The sequence below is a fragment of the Passer montanus genome, unplaced genomic scaffold (genome assembly GCF_014805655.1).
Source record: "Passer montanus isolate IOZ18808 unplaced genomic scaffold, ASM1480565v1 scaffold15, whole genome shotgun sequence".
NCBI classification, from domain to species: Eukaryota; Metazoa; Chordata; class Aves; order Passeriformes; family Passeridae; genus Passer; species Passer montanus.
The window spans coordinates 6,268,178-6,286,747 of NW_024362051.1; the positions used below are offsets into that span (position 1 = coordinate 6,268,178).

At 41.3% G+C, this 18,570-nt stretch overlaps 2 protein-coding genes across 3 annotated transcripts; one reads left to right on the forward strand and one right to left on the reverse strand.

Annotated features, from left to right (window-relative positions):
* The first annotated feature begins 1,041 nt into the window (after positions 1 to 1,041).
* LOC120498638 (F-box/LRR-repeat protein 3-like) lies at positions 1,042 to 11,262 on the forward strand. 2 transcript variants are annotated; one of them, XM_039701621.1, is made up of 7 exons: positions 1,042 to 1,203; positions 3,356 to 3,451; positions 4,860 to 5,000; positions 7,458 to 7,907; positions 8,624 to 8,746; positions 9,233 to 9,404; positions 10,548 to 11,262. In XM_039701621.1, the coding sequence occupies exons 4-7, from the start codon at positions 7,536 to 7,538 to the stop codon at positions 11,189 to 11,191; spliced, it is 1,311 nt and encodes a 436-aa protein (XP_039557555.1). In that variant the 5' UTR covers positions 1,042 to 1,203; positions 3,356 to 3,451; positions 4,860 to 5,000; positions 7,458 to 7,535; the 3' UTR covers positions 11,192 to 11,262. The 2 variants fall into 2 exon arrangements, with proteins under 2 accessions (XP_039557555.1, XP_039557554.1); XM_039701620.1 differs by lacking the exon at positions 1,042 to 1,203 and adding an exon at positions 2,302 to 2,324.
* A 2,860-nt stretch (positions 11,263 to 14,122) lies between these two features.
* On the reverse strand, positions 14,123 to 18,331 carry LECT2 (leukocyte cell derived chemotaxin 2). The gene is made up of 7 exons (XM_039701599.1): positions 18,244 to 18,331; positions 17,568 to 17,700; positions 16,559 to 16,710; positions 15,877 to 16,047; positions 15,434 to 15,548; positions 14,770 to 14,921; positions 14,123 to 14,360 (listed from the first exon to the last, which is right to left on the reverse strand). Exons 1-7 carry the CDS (start codon positions 18,287 to 18,289, stop codon positions 14,170 to 14,172), a joined length of 960 nt encoding a protein of 319 aa, XP_039557533.1. The 5' UTR covers positions 18,290 to 18,331; the 3' UTR covers positions 14,123 to 14,169.
* Between the last annotated feature and the right edge of the window lie 239 nt (positions 18,332 to 18,570).

Below are 18,570 nucleotides of genomic sequence, written 5' to 3' on the forward strand. Positions count from 1 at the left end.
CCTGCCCTGCGGGCAGGGCCAGGAGCAGACCCCATCCCTGTGGGGCCACCGGCGGTCACTCCCGGCCCAAGCCGACACCTCGGCCCGCCCATTTTGCCACGGGCCGAGGGCGGCGGGCGCGAAATGGCGCCGCCGTCACGTGCCCGCCGCCCGCGGCCTCGCCCGGCGCCTGCGCTGGGGCGGCGGGGCGGGGAGCGGCCCGTGCGCGGCGGCCGGGGGGGTGGGGGACAGGCCGCGGGGCCGGCCCGGGTTGCGGAGACAGACGGGCGGACAGATAGACAGACAGGCGCACTCCGCGCCTGGAGACTTAAATTCTCCCTGAGTGCCAAACCTCGTGAGGGGCTCGGTGTGCGGTGCCCTGGGTTTGTGCCATCCCCGGAGCTGTCGCCGAGCTGCGGCAGCGCGGTGCCTGGGAGCCGATTTTCCCATGTAAAGGAGCTTCAGGGGCTCGTTAAAGTCGGCTAGGAAGGTTTCAAGAAAACCTGTGGAAGTAATGATTGCTTTTCATTCCTGCCGTGGGCGTGTGGGTGAGCCGTCCAGAGAGCTTTTCTAAAGAGCTGTGCAGCTTCAGATGTGCTGTTGAAGGAAAACGAGGGGTCTTGGGCGTTGGGCTGGCTTCCTTCTGAAAATAATGCATCACTAGAAGTCCACTATCTAAATTTCACCACCAAAATAGTGCTAAATGTGTCAGTGCATTTGTTTATTTCAGTTGAAATTAATGCAAGCATTAAGATGTTCAGCTGAATATGGTTATTTTTAGAACTCTGAGGGTTTCTCATAAACGTACTAAAAATGTAGTAAATCCCCTGACTCAGAGGCTCAGTTTTGAGAAAAATAAGGATTGAGTAAAAAAAAATGAAATAATCCTCTTCAGAAGCAAAAATGCCACCCATTAAAAGTCTGATATGCCCTAGATGAAGAAAAAGCTTAATCACTGAGCTCATCATCCTGAAGGACTGGATCTTCTGAGAATTAGGCTTAAAATGTGATTTTTACCTATGTTTTGCAGCATGCGCAGTGGTTGAATTTGTGGTGGCAGCAGTTCCCAGGGCTGCCTGCCCTGTGCTGCTCTGGTCCCAGACAGACTCTGAATTCCGAGCTCCCTAACGCGGTGAGGGGGTGGCCTCGGCTGCTGTCACTGAGCTGCGATTTCTTTAAAGACACTGTGATTAATGGGACCGGTATTTCAGCCGTGTAAGGCAGGTCCGTAAACATCGATTTAGGTGTTAGAAAGTTAAAGCTTATTTATAAAGATGCCGGCTTTATCCCAGGATATTTCCAAGCTTGGTTATTTGGTAGGGTTTTTATTTTTCAGGAACTCATTTTTTGCTGTATTTATGTTTGGTTGCTGCTGTTTCTACTAGAAACCTGATCTTATTGTGTTTTATTAATTCCTCTTGAGTCCCAGTGTTAAGAACTGGAAGGGACATCTAGAAATTAAAGGAAGCAGTGACTTTTTTGTGGCTTGAATCTGTGATATGCTTGGTTACAGTAATGAAACCTTTTTTTGAACGGATGTAGCCTGGAAGATAATGAACAGCTACTGAAGGCTTGTTTAACAGAGCCACTGCTGACCACTTTTCAAATCCCCCACAAGCCCTCATGCCACCAGAGAGGTTTTAATGTCTTAATTTTAGCAGAAGTTCACAGCTCTGTTGGCAGAATAAGTTGCAGAAACTGTTAATTAACTTGATTTTTTCTGAATCCTGTTGGCTTTAGTGCATTTGAGGTAGTTTGAGTAGGATAATGTGCAGCTGTCAAAATCCTGGATCGCAGGTAGAGCTGTATGGGGGGTGTGCACCATTTTTTGCTACTTTGCTTGCACCGATGAGGATATGAATAGATTTGGTGAGCCTCAGCAGTTATCAAAGTGTTTCATTTCAGTTACTGTGTTGCTGCTGTTTATCTTTGATAATCATTTGGATAACTGCCTTAGATAACAATTCTCTGTTGTTTGCATAACAAGCTTGTATTTGATTGCATTTCTGATAACTAATATTTTATTCTATATATTTCTGCTTACATAAGCTAACATTTACATTGCTTTGGATGGTCCTTTTGGCCTTAGACACTCAGATGTACATTGGATGTACACCTGATCATGTTTTTATTGCTAATAGTCACTTCCAGTAATTTTTTTTTTAAATGTATTATCTGAAATTCTGCTAGTTCTTATCTGCAGTGTAAAAGTATGAACCTCCTTCTCTTCTGAGGGGTCTTGGGGACAGGTCTGTTCAAGAGAAGCTCTCTTCCTCAGGGGTTCTCTTGGTTATTTGGCTTTTACAGGTCCCATCTCTGTGAAATTCAGAAGCCTGCTGAGCACTGTAGGTAGTCTTTATTGACTACATATATTGATACAATTATTACTATGAAAGGATATTACTGTTCTTTCCTTGATTTTCAGATGTCAGTTTGCTGTTAGTAATTACTTTTGGCTGTGGCCACATGAGGGGTGTTGGGAAGAATACTGAAATCCTGAGTTCAGAAGAGGTGGAAGGGTACTCATCCCCCCACCCCCATGATGGGGTGTGTAAAAACAATGTAAAGCTTATCACAACAAAGATTTCAGGCTTTTGTTGTGTTTTTATAAAATAAATTTCTTTGTGATGTTCCTGGGGGTAAAGCTTTGAATGATTACTTGTGATAGAAGACTGAAACATAAACCTTCCTGTAATGTCATATTAAAAGAAAATAACGTGGAGGGAGGCAGGAGAGTTTTGATGTGAAGCCCGTGATGCAGTGCCTTGTGATGCAGCTCCCCGGGTGGCCCGGGCTGTCACCTGCAGGCCCGTAACCAGGGAGGTGCTGCGGGCTGGGCGCTGTTGTTGTGGGAGCAGCTCCTGCCTGCGACTGCAGCCAGGCACGTTTGTGCTGGGGAGCTGGGCCATGTGGCTCTGTGTGTTCATCACACAGCCCATTAGATGGCCTTGCCACACGAGGGAAGGAGGCAGGAAAAAACATTTGGGTGGGTTTTTTTCCTCTGTTTTTCATGACTCTTAGATTACTTTAGTAGCTACAGTGTTGTTTACCAAGATTCGCTAGTAGTGATAATGCAAATACTGAATAACTTGCTGTTTACATTGTACTGTTGACCAGTAAATGTAAATGCAGTTGCAACATTTGTTTCCCATCACTTTTGTACTTAATCTGACCTCATGTTTCTTTCAGTGATAATATTTGCATTGTGGGATAAGCTACCTTGTGTTAAGATGATCCCCTCAAGCTCCTTTACAAAAGCAAGAAAATTTATAAATTGATGTCAGTGTATTTCCCTATCATTTTTGCATTGGATGTAATATGAATTTTTTTTTTTTTCAAAACTAACACATGTTTTTGTGGCATTTTATCTGGGCAGGAGGGGAAAGCAGACAGATGCATGTGAGTGGCCCATGGCTGCAGCTGCCTCAGTTCACTCATTTATTGCCTATTGTAACTTGGAAGCATTCTTTAGGTAAGAAAGTTGCTTCAAAATATGTGGTTTATAAACTTCATACACTTCTCTGTTGAATCTTTAAATTGCATCTCAGTGTTTTGTGCTTTCAGTTATAATTTTATTTATGCATGCTGTTTATATGGGGCATTATAAACCTTTTATCTGTTAGACACTGGCAGTAGTTACTAAAATGAATTCTAAGCTGTACAGACTCTGCTCACTTCACAGGAGAGAGAACATGTGATACTTGCAGAGTGTGCAATACAAGGCCACCATAAATGACAGATTTCTTCAGGTGCCACCCACAAACAGAGTTACTAATGAGTATCAGCTTTCTCTTTATAGACAAGCATGACTACTCAGCTCTAAATTTTCTGGTGTGTGAGCTGAGCAGCAGCATTACTTGCACAGATTGCAGTACTTGAGTTTGATTTTGTGTGGAGGATGGGGGCTACTTCTCATGTATTCATAAATAATGTATACCACACCTTTGTTAAGCTTGGCATCTATAAAGCTGATATTAACTTGGTAGTTTTTCTAAAGATGATGATATGATCTTGGAGAATCCAAAGTCTTGTCCAGTTTTTAAAGAAAAATAGAGAAATTCAGTATTGGAAGATTTCTATGGATGTTATTACTGGTGTAACACAATACCTGGTAAACAATTCTGTTTCTACAATCTGTCATGGTTTAGTGAGGTGGGTGTTGCTGTTCTTGTAGCTTTCCATTAAAGCATCTTCAGATAATGTAAAATTGGTAGGTGAGTATGGAGGGCTTGAGTCTTTTTTCTTATAGTGCACCAAGATACTCAAGTATGACACCTGTGTCATACTAAGACACAGGATAGTTTTTTCATTAGTATGTGGGAGGATATTTGTACATTATTGATATATTTTTTTCCAGATACAGTTTAATTAGCCAGAATTGTTTGTTTTACTGTCAAGATTATCATGGTGCAGTAAGCATACTTTTGGAGTAAAAGTGAGTAAATTTAAAGTCAAGAGTCTTTAAATGTCAGAATATTAGAGGTCCTGTCTTTAAGTATATCTTTTGATTCACATGGTTTTGTTATAGAGTAGGCTGAAAAAAAATAAACATTTGTTATCAGGGTTAGTAGTTTTCTTTGGGTGATACTCAAGCATTCAGAGGTGTATCTGTGTTGCAAGAGTGATTATGTGACTAAAACTGTAGATAATGCAAAAGCTATTTTTTTGCTAACAATTACACCTTCCCCTTAGTTAAATAGTATTTTTCAGATAATGTTTGGTAAAACTAATGTGCTTGTTACATTCTGCTCTGCTTCCACATCTGCCTCAGAGCAGTGGGTTCTGTTCGTCCCAGTCTCTGTTCCAGGATTGATGTTAGTCCTTTCTGTGGGTTTCCCAGACTTTGCAGAACAGTTTTTCTTTGGTTGGTGGCTTCACAGGTTGGTTCATCTTCTGGGACCCTTCCCTGCCTTCTGGTTAAGGAATCCATGTGCACATACAGGATGACTCAACAGTGGGATGGATGTTCAGATACCAGAAAGGTGCTGGTGACTTGACAGGAACCTCCACATTCTTTGGAGGTAGGGCTGTGTGTGTGTGAGTGTAAACCTCTCATTTGAATGCTGCCTGGGTTATATCACATGGGACTGTCACTTAACCACTTCAGTTGTGCTTTAAAATGTATACTGTTCATAAGGATTTAGAATGAAATAAGGATTCTTATTTTTGCAGTAAATATAGGGGCTTCATGTTTGTTAAAAATATTACAATGCATAACCAATGGAACCTTTTTTCTGGCTCTGCATCCCACACTGAATAATAGGAATTCATTTTGCTAGATATAAAGGACTGTAGTGTAGAATACTAAACATAGACATTCTGGACACAGCAGTTTCTAAAGGCTGTAGCAACAAGAACAAGTTCTGGCCAAATTGCAGCAGGCAGAGCATAGATGCTGTGTGTGCCAGCAATACCATGCTGCATCTCTTCCTGCATCTGGAGTGCTGACTCTGGTCTGAAGCTTGACCTGTGGTTTAGGGAAATGCCCTTTCTGGTTCTTCTCAGATGTCAGAGCTTCCTTGTGGGAGCCAAATCAGCACCCATGAAGTTCAAGTAAGATAGCAGAAATTTCCATTTTTATCAGAAACCTATCTTTAACCAAGATGTTGCTGATCTGCCTGAGAGTAGCAATAGCAAGGAGAAGTGTCTCAAACAATAGCATGTGTTCAGTTTCATTTTTTTGTTCTGGACTTTTGTTTTAGTAAACAGCCAAGTCTGTAATTCTTTTCAAGTAGGGAAGAAGAAAAACAAGCAACAGGTATATTTGACTCACAAGGTATTTAGCCTTTGCTAAATTTAGCAAGGCTATGATCAACTGTAAGAGAGAGTTTTGTAATGGTTAATTACTACATCTACACTTAATGGTTTGGGATGCTCATTTGTTGTGTGACTTAAAGTAGTCTAAAGTCATAAAACATGGTTGTGGAGTTGATAACTTGATGGTCTAATAATGTTTGTTCATGCCGAGCCTGCATCTTCATTACATTAGTAACACTGTTAGTGTAAGCCATGTGTCTACTCAGGGAAGAAGAACTATTATTTAATATAATTTAAAGAGTATTGCTGGCTTATCTGTCTGCATATATTGCTGATGGAAATTTAAATAGACTGGGTGATGATGTATAAGAACTGCTAAAATAAATTCCTTGGTGATTGAGATACTTTGTCAGGAGGTCAAGCAGTAGTGAAGCTGGTCGTATGAACAGCCCTTAGTAAATTGGCTGCATTTTTCTTTCCACCTTCTCAAAGAATGCACATGCTTTCTTTTCATAAAAATGGAGCTTATCAGACACTCATGAGCCAAACGGATCAGGTTTATAGGTTGAGGAAAATGCCAGGTAATTTTTTGAGAGGATAGTATGTATTTTGGCAGCTGATATTGCAGTACACACATTTGTGTTTGTGCAATACATAAATTTTTTTCCTTCCTTCCCACCTCCCCTCCATAATAAAGATATTATGGAAAATTTTCAGTCCAGAAAAAGCAAGCTGTGGGGGTTGCCATGGAAGTTTGTTCAGTAAAAATAGATAATATGCTCTGTTCTTTCTTGAAAAATGCATTGTTGCTTTGAAAATACTTCACACATGCTGGGAAGAGAGAAGGTCTGGATTTACATCTGGGTAGTGGGAGATTTGAGAAGGGGCTTCAACCTCTACTAAAATGAATGGCAAAGCCAGTTGTTGAAAACTGACTGAACAACAGCATTCAGTCTAGAATGGACTTTGTTAGGTTGCACTGCTTCAGCCTGTGAAACCAGAGCTTTTTTCTTATGCTGCTCTTCTGAGCTCTGGCTCGTGAGGCAGACGTCCCTTGCTGAAGCAGATCTGTGCAGTTTGCTGATTTCCAAGGTCACTGTGCTTTTACTGCTGAAAAACAGCATGTGAACCTCAGTTACTTTGCCCTGCTTTGATAAGTGGCCTCTGAAGTTTTTTACTGTTAGTTGTACAAACACTTTCCTCTGCTTGGCATTATTTGGAAAAAAAAGCAAACTGAGGAAGGTGGGCAAAACTTTTCAATCTGACTCTTCTGAACATGTCTGTTCCAGGTCTGTCTGTGTTTCACAAAGGAGTTTGTGAATTACGTTTTTTAGTTGATAAACCTTTTTTAGAGATTATGAGTAGATTCCATAGTTTGTCAACTGAATTTAAATTTAAACAATCAATTTTCTACTTCTAAATTAAATTGCTGTTAAATACTTCTTGATGCCTACAAAATGCTTTATGTACTGTGAAATGCTACTATATGAAACTACACTTGGTAAATCAAGTCCAAGTTCTCCAGATTCAATCCAAGTTGTACAAACTAAAAGGTACTGAGGGAGAAGGTCCTTGACAGTATCTGTGCACTGGATATTGACATATGGATATGCTTCTTTTCAAAATATCGTGCTGTATTTAAATTTTTTTAACTTGTTATTGCTTACGTGTGCTTCACTGGCCTTTCTCCCTTCCTCCCCTGATCTTCTGTGTTTTTTTAGAGACCTGTTGTACGTGAGACCTTTCAGGAGCCTGTGCAGTTTGCATACGTTGGACTGTTACATTCTGAAACTTTCACCATGAAGAGAGCTGGGCAGAAGGTGGTGGCTGGAACTGAAGCTCCTGGAACATCACAGACAAGCAAAAAACAGAAAACTAGTTTATATGGCTCAGGTTTTGGGGAATCTGAGCCGTGCACCTCGATGGACTGGGGCAGCCTTCCACACCACGTGATCCTGCGCGTTTTCCAGTTCCTGACTTTAGTGGATCGGGCCAGGGCATCTTCTGTTTGTCGAAGGTGGAATGAAGTTTTTCACATCCCAGATCTCTGGAGGAGATTTGAATTTGAACTTAGCCAGCCAGCCACTTCTTATTTAAAGTCTACACATCCAGATCTCATTCAGCAGATTATCAAGAGGCACGCTGACCATCTGCAGTATGTCAGCTTCAAGGTAAGCTGTGGATGAGCTGTGGGTCAGTGTCACGTCACTGAGCACAAGGGATGCAGCTGTTCTGTGTCAGCTGCCTTAAGGGTTGTGCCTTGCAAGTCTTATGTTTAAAAATGCAACTACTGCAACATTTCATTTCCACATGTGCAGACAGTTTCATACAATTTTATATACTCTAACCTCTGCAGAGTATAGAAATAGTGAGTGTGGTGTAAAACAGAGGTGGAAGGTGAGGCAAAATAAGACATTTGTTCAAAGTTATTCTTCAGGCTTATGAATTTTGAATGAGTTCATTATTTAAGATGCAAAGGTGTTGTCCATGTAGATAAAATTAATTGATTTGCTGGAGCAAGGACTTTGTCAAGTCTTTTCTGGGCTCTAAAAGATGGCATTTAAAAAAATGGATGCATATCACTGTGTATTGTAGCACCAGTACTGTTACAGTATTGCAGTAGCATGAGGTTATTTGAAGACAAGACTTAGATTTAAGGTGTGTGTTCATACTGGAATTACCCAGCAGTCACACTCAGGAAAATTTTCTAATAGGAACTTGCCTGAACTTTTTCTGGTCTTGAAATTTTCAGTCGATGTTGCACTTTGTGCCTGTGATGATTGCAGTCAGGAGCTGAGTAGATGTAGAACCTGCAGTCTTGGGTGTCCATGATGATTTCTAAATAATATTGCAGAATGACTTCACTCTTTTTAAATTGCTTTTATAGGTTGACAGTAGTACTGAGTCAGCAGAAGCAGCTTGTGACATCCTTTCTCAGTTGGTGAACTGCTCTATCAAGACACTGGGTTTGATCTCTACAGCAAAACCAAGCTTCATGAATGTCTCTAAGGTAAACTTCTAGAAATTGTAACTAACATATTTTAATTCCTTCTTAAACCACTTCAGCTTTCTTAATGTTCTCTTCTTAAGTTGATGGTAATTTTCATGAAACAGTCTCTAGTTACTTTGAAGTAACAGAAGAATTACTTACTGGAAAATAAAGGCCGTTTCTATTTTTCTGCAGAAAAACTCCAGATACTTCAGGCTCATCACTGTGTCCAGTTATCCCTGTAGTTATCAATGTATTACAGTGAAATGATAAATCAGAGTAGATAAATATTGAGTGTAAGGTTAATTTTGTCACATGTGGCAGCATGTTTCTAAACAAAGGTCCCCTCTGTTTATGTTCAAATAATCCTTTGTTATGTGAAAAAGAGCATCCATGGGAAGTGTTTATTTTTATACTTTCTGCCTGTGTAGAATGTGAGGTCAAAGCCCTGAAGTTTTGCTCATCTTTTCATAAGATTTTTTTCCCTCTTGCAATTTCTCTAAATAGGCTCATTTTGCGTCAGCACTGACAGTAGTTTTTGTGAACTCCAAGTCATTATCATCAATCAAGATAGATGACACACCCCTTGATGATCCTTCCTTGAAGGTTCTTGTTGCTAACAACAGTGATACTCTAAAACTACTAAAAATGAGCAGCTGTCCTCATGTTTCACCTGCTGGTGAGTACTGAATGTATGTGAAAAATGGAGTCGTAAAGTAGCATAATTGACTTAGTCTTGAGTGTGGACAGTTGGAAGGTGAAGAAGAAGGTGGTTCTTAGTGAATGAGTTGGGTTGATGAAGGTGGGGATGCTACTCACTTGACTGCATCTTCTGGAATCCTGGGGATATTTTTTCATTTTCTCCAGCTGCTTTGCTGCCTGTGATGATAGGCCTTGAGGAGGAAAAGCCTTCAAAATGAGTGCAAGCCTTTCAGACATGCTCAAAGGATGTGATGTTCATTGCTTTACCATTTGAGGGTAACCTAATGGCTCTTTAATGTGTGTGCAGATTTGTAAACTTAACTAACCAGTGTTCTGTGGGAACACCATAGAATCCCTGATCCATGAATCAGCCACTGCTTGGTGGGATAAAGGAGATTATAACAGTTGTCAGTAATTGTTTTGCAAGGTGCTGAGAGTGTGTACACATTTCAGAAACCGGTGGTGTGTTAGACTGTTTCCAGCTTCCAGAGTGCCCTCATGTGTTCAGATCTGGGACTGGTGACTTCCTCATTGATTGGTGAAGGACTCACTCCCTTCAAAATATACCCTTGCTGAAAGTTCAGAGGGCTTCGGGGTCTCTTCTCACTTTCCTTTCTCCTGAAACCTTAGTGCTGGGAAAAGGGAGTCTGGGTCTGGTCTATTCCTGTATTCTTTTCTGGAGTTCACAAAAGATGACTTAATCTGTGTTCCTCATATTCCAACAGATTAGGAGGAATTAACATTATTTAGGTCTTAATTCACAGAAGGTTGTGGCTGTTAAACTGGGTGGTGGTGATTTAAGTATTTGAAAGTTGGAGGAATGAGTATTAGGGAAGGGAATGGCAGCAACTTCAGCTGAATCTGACTTGATTTCAGTTGCTTCTTCAAAGCTGAGCAAATTCTGCATAGGGAGGGGGAAAGAGGAGATATGCAGATCCAAGATGAATGTGACTTCTGTCTTTTACTGTGAAGTGTTAGTGGTCAGAACTCTGTAAAAGGTTGTGGATACCTAGAATTTGGGAATTTCATGGGGTTTGGATAAAAGCATGAAAACTCAAGCCAACTTTACAGAGAACAGCTGTGCTTACATTTTAAAGAGTGAATTTTTTTTGTTCCTCAGGCATTCTTTGTGTGGCTGATCAGTGTCATGGACTTAAGGAGCTGGCTTTGAACTACTACATATTAAGTGATGAACTGCTGCTGGCTCTTTCAAGTGAAAAACACGTTGATCTCGAACACCTTCGCATTGACGTCGTGAGTGAAAATCCCGGACAAGTTCAATTCCACACCATTAAAAAACAAAGCTGGGATGCTCTTGTTAAACACTCCCCCAAAGTCAACATTGTGATGTATTTCTTCTTGTACGAAGATGAATTCGATGCTTTCTTCAGAGAGGAAACCCCCGTCACACACCTGTACTTCGGCCGTGCGGTGAGCAAGGCCATGCTGGGTCGCATTGGCATGAACTGCCCCAGGCTGATCGAGCTGGTGGTGTGCGCCAATGGCCTGCAGCCCCTGGATGATGAACTGATCCAGATCGCCGAGCGCTGTAAGAACTTAACGGCCATGGGGCTGGGCGAGTGTGAGGTCACCTGCAGAGGTTTTATTGAGTTTGTAAAGATGTGTGGGGGCAGGCTTACTCAGCTTTCCATCATGGAGGAGGTGCTGATTCCCGACAGTGATTACAGCTTAGATCGGCTTCATCTGGAAGTCTCCAAACACCTTGGAAGAATGTGGTTTCCTGATATGATGCCGACGTGGTAAATTCTTTCTGTGGATAAAATGGTGGGATTGGGTTGTTGCTTTCTATGCAAATAAAAAATTTAAAAATCAAATGTGAAAACTTTCTTCCAGATTTTGAGTTTTTCTTCCTTGAGAAAACCTCTATTAGACTAACAGCAAAACACTAAAATATTAATTATATATTGAAATAGAAAATAGTTTTAAGTGTACTTAAAGGTTCTGAAAGTATGTCTGTGGTTTACAGGTGCTTCAAACTTCAGTGAATTTGGGCTTCTCTAAGCTTCAGTTTAAACATTCCATTTACTTTAAAGTGGGTTTGGGTTTTTGGGTTTTTTTTTAATTTCTTTGTTTACTCTTTCTGGTCTAGTCAGAAGAGAAACTATTTTCCTTTAGAAAATCTATCTGTGGAAAGCTGGATAGAACTTTGAGCACAGTATTATTTGTCATGATGTTTTACATAGCTATTTTTTAAAAAATTCATGTTTTAATTGTAAAAGCTTGTATATTAAAATACACTATCCCAGGTTAATCAGATATAATCTAGCTTAAATTCATGGCAGTATAATAAAATGTTAATAAGCTTATGCTTACAAAAAAATTTCCAGCTTTAAATTGCACTTTAAGTAATTTTGTCAGATTGCAGAAACTAGGGAATACATTGTACAGTATGTTGTTTTTGTCTTATGCGTTAAAAGGATGAGAAAGAGATTTTGTTAAAAGTACTGATTATAGGTTTGGTTCTAGATTGATTGCTTGAGTGAGTAATAAAGCACTTTGGAAACTGTCGGGACAATAAGGAATAGCTTTGGATTTGGGGTCAAGTCTTTGTAATCAAAGACTAATGTCTGAATGCTGCCATGCTTTCATTGCTAAGAAGTAAGGATTTCATAAATGTAGCTAGTAAGAAGGAAATACCAAATGCAGTACAATTGTCTTTGATCCATTTCTATTTGAAATCAAGAATTTATAGCCCTTAAAATTGTCACTTACAGGACTAAATGGACTGTAGTAATCTCACCTGTTTCTTCCAGAGCTTTGTGTAAGCCCTGATTTCTAGAGAAAGGCTTGCTGAAAGTAATCCTGAAATATTTATTTCAGGACTGTTTAATACTTGTTGCTATTAATTGTTTTTTGAGACAGATTGTATTATATTTATTTTCTTAAAAAGGGAAAGGTATGGTGAGTTGATGTAAATTAGAGGATGTATTTTTGTGTTAACATTTTGCACACTGTAAACTTAAATGCATTGTATATAAATTTTTGCTGTAATGATTTTGGTGCCACACTTATTGCATCTTCCTGTTGATAATGAGAAGTCTACAAGAATTTGCTGGTGGGTATTGTCACTATCATGGCTTATCCCTGGCTGTCAGCTGAGCCCCTCACAGCCAGAGGGGTGGGGGAGAGAATCATAAGGTAAAAGTGAGAAAACTGATGGCTGGACATCAGGAATTTAATAATAAACCAGAGCCACATGGGCAGGCACCCCCCAAAAGGGGAATCCATTCACCACTTCCCTCAGCCATGTCCAGGAAAGCAGGGCTCCATCACCCATAAACCCTTCCTCCACCTTCCCCCAGCTTTATATGCTGAGCCTGATGTCATGCAGTGTGGAATGTCCCTGGGCTCAGCTGGGCTCAGCTGTCCTGTCCCTGTCACCTCCCAGGCTGTGCCCCCTCAGCCTCCTGAGCAGGGCTGGGCTCTGTAGTTGCTGCTCAGCTACAGCAAAAACCATCCCCGTGTTACCAGTGCTGTTTCCAGTACAAATCCACAGCTCCATTCCAGCTCCTCTGAAGCAAATGGACTACCCCAGCTAGAATCAGTGTATTCACAGCAGAATAAATTAGTTTCTTCCCCACTTCCACAAAACAGCAGCTAAAGGGTTAAACCACACTTCTTGGACACACTTGTTCCCAGCTGGATGCCCAAGGATTCAAGGTAACACAGACCTGAGTCAGTAATGCTTCATTGCCTGTTGCACAGTTAAGCATTTATCTGACTCTGGTTAGTAGAGGCTGTGAGCTCAGCACTTCCATAATCCAGGGGATTATCATTTAAACACCAAACTGAAATATTTCCAAACAGTATTTGGTTCAAGATGTGTGGTTTGCTTCAAATGGAAATGTAATAAAGTGGTTTAATCCATGCACTGGACTCATGCATCTGTTGCACTCTGTCCTCTTGGGGTTCTCTCCTGCTAGAAGCAGTGCATGGGACAAGCCTTGGGAGAGACTGGAGAATGGCAAATTAGTCATTATCATTTCATGTTTGTGACTGAAACCTGATTTCTGATGCAGACCGTAAAATGGACTGTGGACCTGTGTGAGTTGTTGGGAAGTCCTGGAGTCCTCCCTCTAGCCAACAGAACAATGTTAGTGTGTTTATAAACACTGGGGACAGAGTTACACTTCAGGAGGAAGTTCTTAAAAGGCTGCTTTGAATATTGTCCCTGTCTCAGTCCCTGTTGCAAAGGCAGTGTTTCTGTGAAGCCACGAATCACAGAATCACTGAAGTTGGAAAAGACCTTTAAGGTAATCGAATGTCTGTTTAATGTCAGCTTGCTCCAGCTCCAAGCTTCCAGTTAAATAGGCCTGCATTGGTGAATGTTGGGATTTTTGATGCACTGGTTTTCCAGAGCATTTGTTCTCCCTGGTCTGAATAAGTGAGGCCAGCGGGTGCTTGGGGGAGAAGCTGACAGGAATGCATCTTCTCTGCCACAGGAGGGAGTGAGCACTTCGCATTTTAGCTGATTTTTCAGACTTTGAGAAAGCTTATAACTGGTCATTGCTAATTTCCTGATTCTCTGGTAAATGCAAATTCCAACAAAAACTCAAATCTTTGTTTGTTTTGTGAGTCCCTGTTGCCATCCAACAGACACTGCTTGCGTAAGGCCCAAAGTATTGAATAGGTATTGATAGTATATATATAGTTGTGCATGAGAAGAAGAACAACTTTTGGATGCTGAGATAGATTTATTTCAAATTTACGGTGTTTCCATTTCATTCTCTTTGCCCTTTCCCCCTTTCAAGATTGCTTGTAGGGTCCGAGTGGTCGCAGTTCTCAATGTGAATATGAGACGTGATCCCAGGAAATACTCTTTGCATTGGCAACATTCTCCCAAGGACTTGTCCCTTGGAAATTGCACCACTGTATCTTATGGGATGGATGCAGAGTAGTTTTACACAGAACTCTGGTGAAAAAACAAGAGGGAAAACCTCAGATGACTGATGAAGCATTTGTTCCTCTGTACTATATTTCAGAAATATTAACAATGTCTGTCTTGTCCTTTCCACTGAGATAGCAATAGTGGAAATACCAAAATAGCAGAAATACTGTGGTCATAAAAATTAGGTAGTGGTTGGAGTCGTTGACTTGGTAGAAGAGGGAAGGCAAGGAGAAGTTGGGAATTTGTGCTGTAGGAAAGGGAAAAGCTGGAAGACATTCTGCAGAACTCAGTTATTTGCATTGTAGCAGGAGCAAAAAGTTCTGAATGTAAGTGGATAGAAGAAAACGTGGCTAAACTACGTGGCTAACTGCAAGATAACGCATCCTATATGAGCTCAAGACAAATAAATGTTAAATGACAGATAGCTATTTACCTGGTCCCCTGATTTGGACTCCATCATCAATGGCATTTCCATTGTGGAAGAATTTAATAGGCCCAGAGAGCTGGCCAGAGAAGGGAGCGTACACGGTGGCCCCGTCAGCACAGATGACATCCACTGCCCGGTGCTTCCCTTTGCCGTTGCGTCTGAAAACAAACACACCTTTACAGAAACCTCTGCTCAGGCCCAGTGCTGCAGAGAGAGGTTAGGCAGCACCTGGTGAGATCTGGAAAGGGGTTTTTGGGGCAGAAACAGTGTCAGCAAACTGGCTGAAGGATCTGCAAAGGTGTAGGTGAGGTAGTGTCATGTAAGGGTGGAGACCTGTTGGAGAAAAATGCCTTTCTTCCAGGTCTTCAGATAAAGACCATGGAGTCTAATGAAACCATAGAGGCACAGAAAGTTTGGTTGTGTGAAGGACATCAAGTCCAACCCTCCACTTGAGTCAGGAGTGCTCCCAGCACTAGGTCAGGTCAGGCATGGCTTAGTCTGATGAAAAGCTCCCAGCAGAGAGGTGTCATGAACAATGTGGGCAGCCTAAAAGTTTCTCAAGTCCAATCCAAGCCTTCAAAGCTGTAATTTTTATGTGACTTAAACAAAGTGCAACTCTTAGTTCAGGGGAAATACAGCAAAACCCCATGTGTTCCAATTATTATATTACCTTGGGGCTCCATAGTATCCACAGCCGTACTTATCACAGCCTCTTATCTCATTGGTAGGGTTCCCAGAACACACTGCAGCCCAGCGCCCGTCCTGTTGTGGCAGTGGTGGGACATCTTTGAAACACAGGAACACAGCACATCAAAGTTAACCTCTAGATTGTTTTATCACTTGCATATTTGCAACTACTATGATTTACAGTTAATTAACATGCTGATATTACATCCCATGCTTCTAGTTGGATATCTCCCCATAAAATTTATAATCCTTCAGGAAATGTAAATGGAATGTAGACCTAAGCTGGATGGTAATATTTCTAGATTAGGGTTATTTCACAGAAGAAAATACTTTAAATACAAAAATTCAAAAAGTGTATCACAGTTCCTGGAGTGAAAATCTACTCGTGTTCTGAGTTACATTTTATGCTGTTAAAGGTTTTTTTACCAGGTGTAAGCAGATGAGTAGGATCAGAGTGGTCGCAGTTCTCAACGTGGATATGAGAAATAATGCCAGGATATACTTTCTGCATTGGCAGCATTTTCCCCAGTCGTTCCCCTCTGCGGATGTGGCCGTGGTAGCGGATGGGGTGAATGCAGACGAGCTTCACACAGTAACCTGGGAGAGACAGGAGAGGAAACAGGGTCAGGAAACATCAGCTGCAATTCTCCTGGGGTGAGCAAGCAGCATTCCCTGCCAGCTCTTACTGGAGACTGTTAGGATGAAGCAGAAATGTAGTCAAGGTACCAACAATGGTGAAATCAAAATTACTATATTTGCCAGGGCAAAAAGGAAAAAAGGGTGTTGGAAAATAGAGACAGGAAAACATCCTCTCAGCAAAACTGAGGATATACTTCCGGTGCTTTATTTTTACTGTTTCCTATTTTTTGATTTGGGGTTGTTATTTTCCTGCTACCTGTTGTTCAACTCCTTTCTTCCCTCCTCTGCAAGAAAAGCATAGGAAAGGACTACATCCTGCTGGTGCTGTCTTTCAATATTTCAACATACTAGAGAGGATGTAAGATTAATCAACACTATGCTTGAATTGAAGAACCACAGAAACCTTGCTCAAGTAAATGAAGTGATTACTTGTGCACATCTCACAGCACACCTGCTGTTAATTACTTGCCTGATCCCCTGATTTGGACCCCATCATCAATGGCATTTCCATTATGGAAGAAGCGGATGGGTCCCGAGAGCTGCCCGCTGAAGGGAGCGTACACCGTGGCTCCGTCAGAGCAGATGACATCCACACCCGCATGCTTTTCTTTGCCACTGTGCCTGGAGGCAGAAATACATAATCAGGGACATCTCTCAAGGTTAATGTTATGTTTCAATTGATCACTTGATGCAGGTTGATAACTGAAGCTCGTCTAACAAAGGTTTTTTACCTGCAATGAAATTGAATAGAAGTAGCAGGTTTGAAGCATCTTTTTTTTTGTGTGTACCAAAGTGTTCACATTACTCAAAACTTCTTCAGAGTGGGATGAAATTTCAAATTTAAGCTTATTTTTTATTTTCCCAAGTTAATGAGGCATTTCAAACTGTTAGAGAAAAGTACCGTTTTATCCCAAAAAAATCTGTGCCATGTAAAATAGAATCTTGGCTGGCATTTTCTCGCTTAGAAATTTGGAAACTGCATGATGAAGGTGGACACTTTTAGAGCCTGAGGAGAGGAAATGACAAGAAAATGTGGGAGTCATTCTACATATAAAAGCATTTTTCAGAGAAATATAACCTGTTGTTGTATGAGGTCCCTACTTAAAGACAGTGATGCTGACAGATTTTATGTAATTGAATCTACTCAGCTTCCTGTAAGCTGTTGCTGAGTGTTGGTTAAATTTCTGGAGTATAAACAAGGGTAAATGACACAAATCCTTGAAATACTTCCATTTCCTTTACTCTGTCTGTGATTCATGTACCAACCCTGCTCCTTCACCCCTGCATCTGTTGTCAGCAGCGTATCACTGTGCTTCTGTAAGATGGCCAAGGAATATCCCAAAAATCAGCAAGAGGTCCTGCAGACAGCAGTATTCTCTCCTTCTGAGTGTCAGCCCTATGTAACTGCAATCTTTCTCGTGCCTGCACATTTAATTTAGGAAAGCGAGGTGGCCCTGGTGGCCAGGCAGCTGTGTTACCTGTCAGCGCCGAAATTCCCGCAGCCGTATCTGTCGCAGCCGCGGACGCGGTTGGTGGGGTTCCCGCTGCAGATCTGTGCCCAGTGCTGGTGCTGCTGTTGGGGCGGGTGGGCGTCCAGCTGCTTGGTGAAAACTTCACATGGAAGAGAGGAAAAACAGGAAAAAATCAACCATGTTCTTGGTCCAGTGCAACAGAAAATGTCCAGGTACAAAATAGGGTGTTTAAAAGGAAAGACATGAGCTCCAAGGAGTTTGTCATTTCAGAAACTGTAGGTAAAAAGACATTATTAAACCTGCTGTATAGCCTTGATCTATTTTTTCCTGATGTCTTGCTTTAAGATATATACACCAAAAAGAAAGCAAAGCTATAGGTAAAGATGTTTTAAAACAGTTAGTGAAATAAATTATTTTTACTTTCTAATGGTACTGGGTTGATGGTTGGACTTGATTATCTTAGAGGTCTTTTCAAACCATAATGATTTTATGATTCTTTCTGAAAGCTTCAACTACTTCAATATTTTATAATAGTCATAACTGTCCACATTACCATCATTCCTCATAAAACTAGAGGGGAAAAAAACCTCAGCATTATTTATGTTCAAGTGAATTTTAATAATTCATTATTGTCTGCCTAAACCCAGTGAAGCCCAGCTGCATGACAGCAATCTCAACTCACCAGTGGACACCAAGCTGACCAGAGTGACCAGACTGAGGGCTGGCATGTTGGGGCCGTGTCACCCGTGTTCTTTGATCCAGTCAAAGACACTGAACAGCTGCTGCCTGAGGTATTTATGTGCTTTTGAAAGCCCAAGTCTGTTGTCTTGGCCAATCAGTCTTGAGCAGAGTATTACAGCTCCAGGCAGGTGGTGTTGCCATATTGGGCACTCTGGTGGTCTGCAGGCTCTGACAGTTGTTAAAGCTGGTTGGGAAAGATGGATAAAATAACTGGGCTCTTAACAGCAAGAGGTGGAAATGACCCCACATTTCAGGAAACTCTGGTTGA

Excerpts from the sequence above, each read along its gene's own strand:
- LOC120498638 (XM_039701621.1), top strand. The coding sequence starts at position 7,536 with ATGAAGAGAGCTGGGCAGAAGGTGGTGGCTGGAACTGAAGCTCCTGGA. Across the intron at positions 7,908-8,623 it reads TGCAGTATGTCAGCTTCAAG|GTTGACAGTAGTACTGAGTC; the intron begins GTAAGCTGTGGA and ends TTGCTTTTATAG. Across the intron at positions 8,747-9,232 it reads GCTTCATGAATGTCTCTAAG|GCTCATTTTGCGTCAGCACT; the intron begins GTAAACTTCTAG and ends TTCTCTAAATAG.
- LECT2 (XM_039701599.1), bottom strand. The coding sequence starts at position 18,289 with ATGCCAGCCCTCAGTCTGGTCACTCTGGTCAGCTTGGTGTCCACTG. Across the intron at positions 17,701-18,243 it reads GGTCAGCTTGGTGTCCACTG|TTTTCACCAAGCAGCTGGAC; the intron begins GTGAGTTGAGAT and ends TTCCATGTGAAG. Across the intron at positions 14,361-14,769 it reads AGTCCAAATCAGGGGACCAG|AGTTCTGTGTAAAACTACTC; the intron begins GTAAATAGCTAT and ends TTTTTTCACCAG.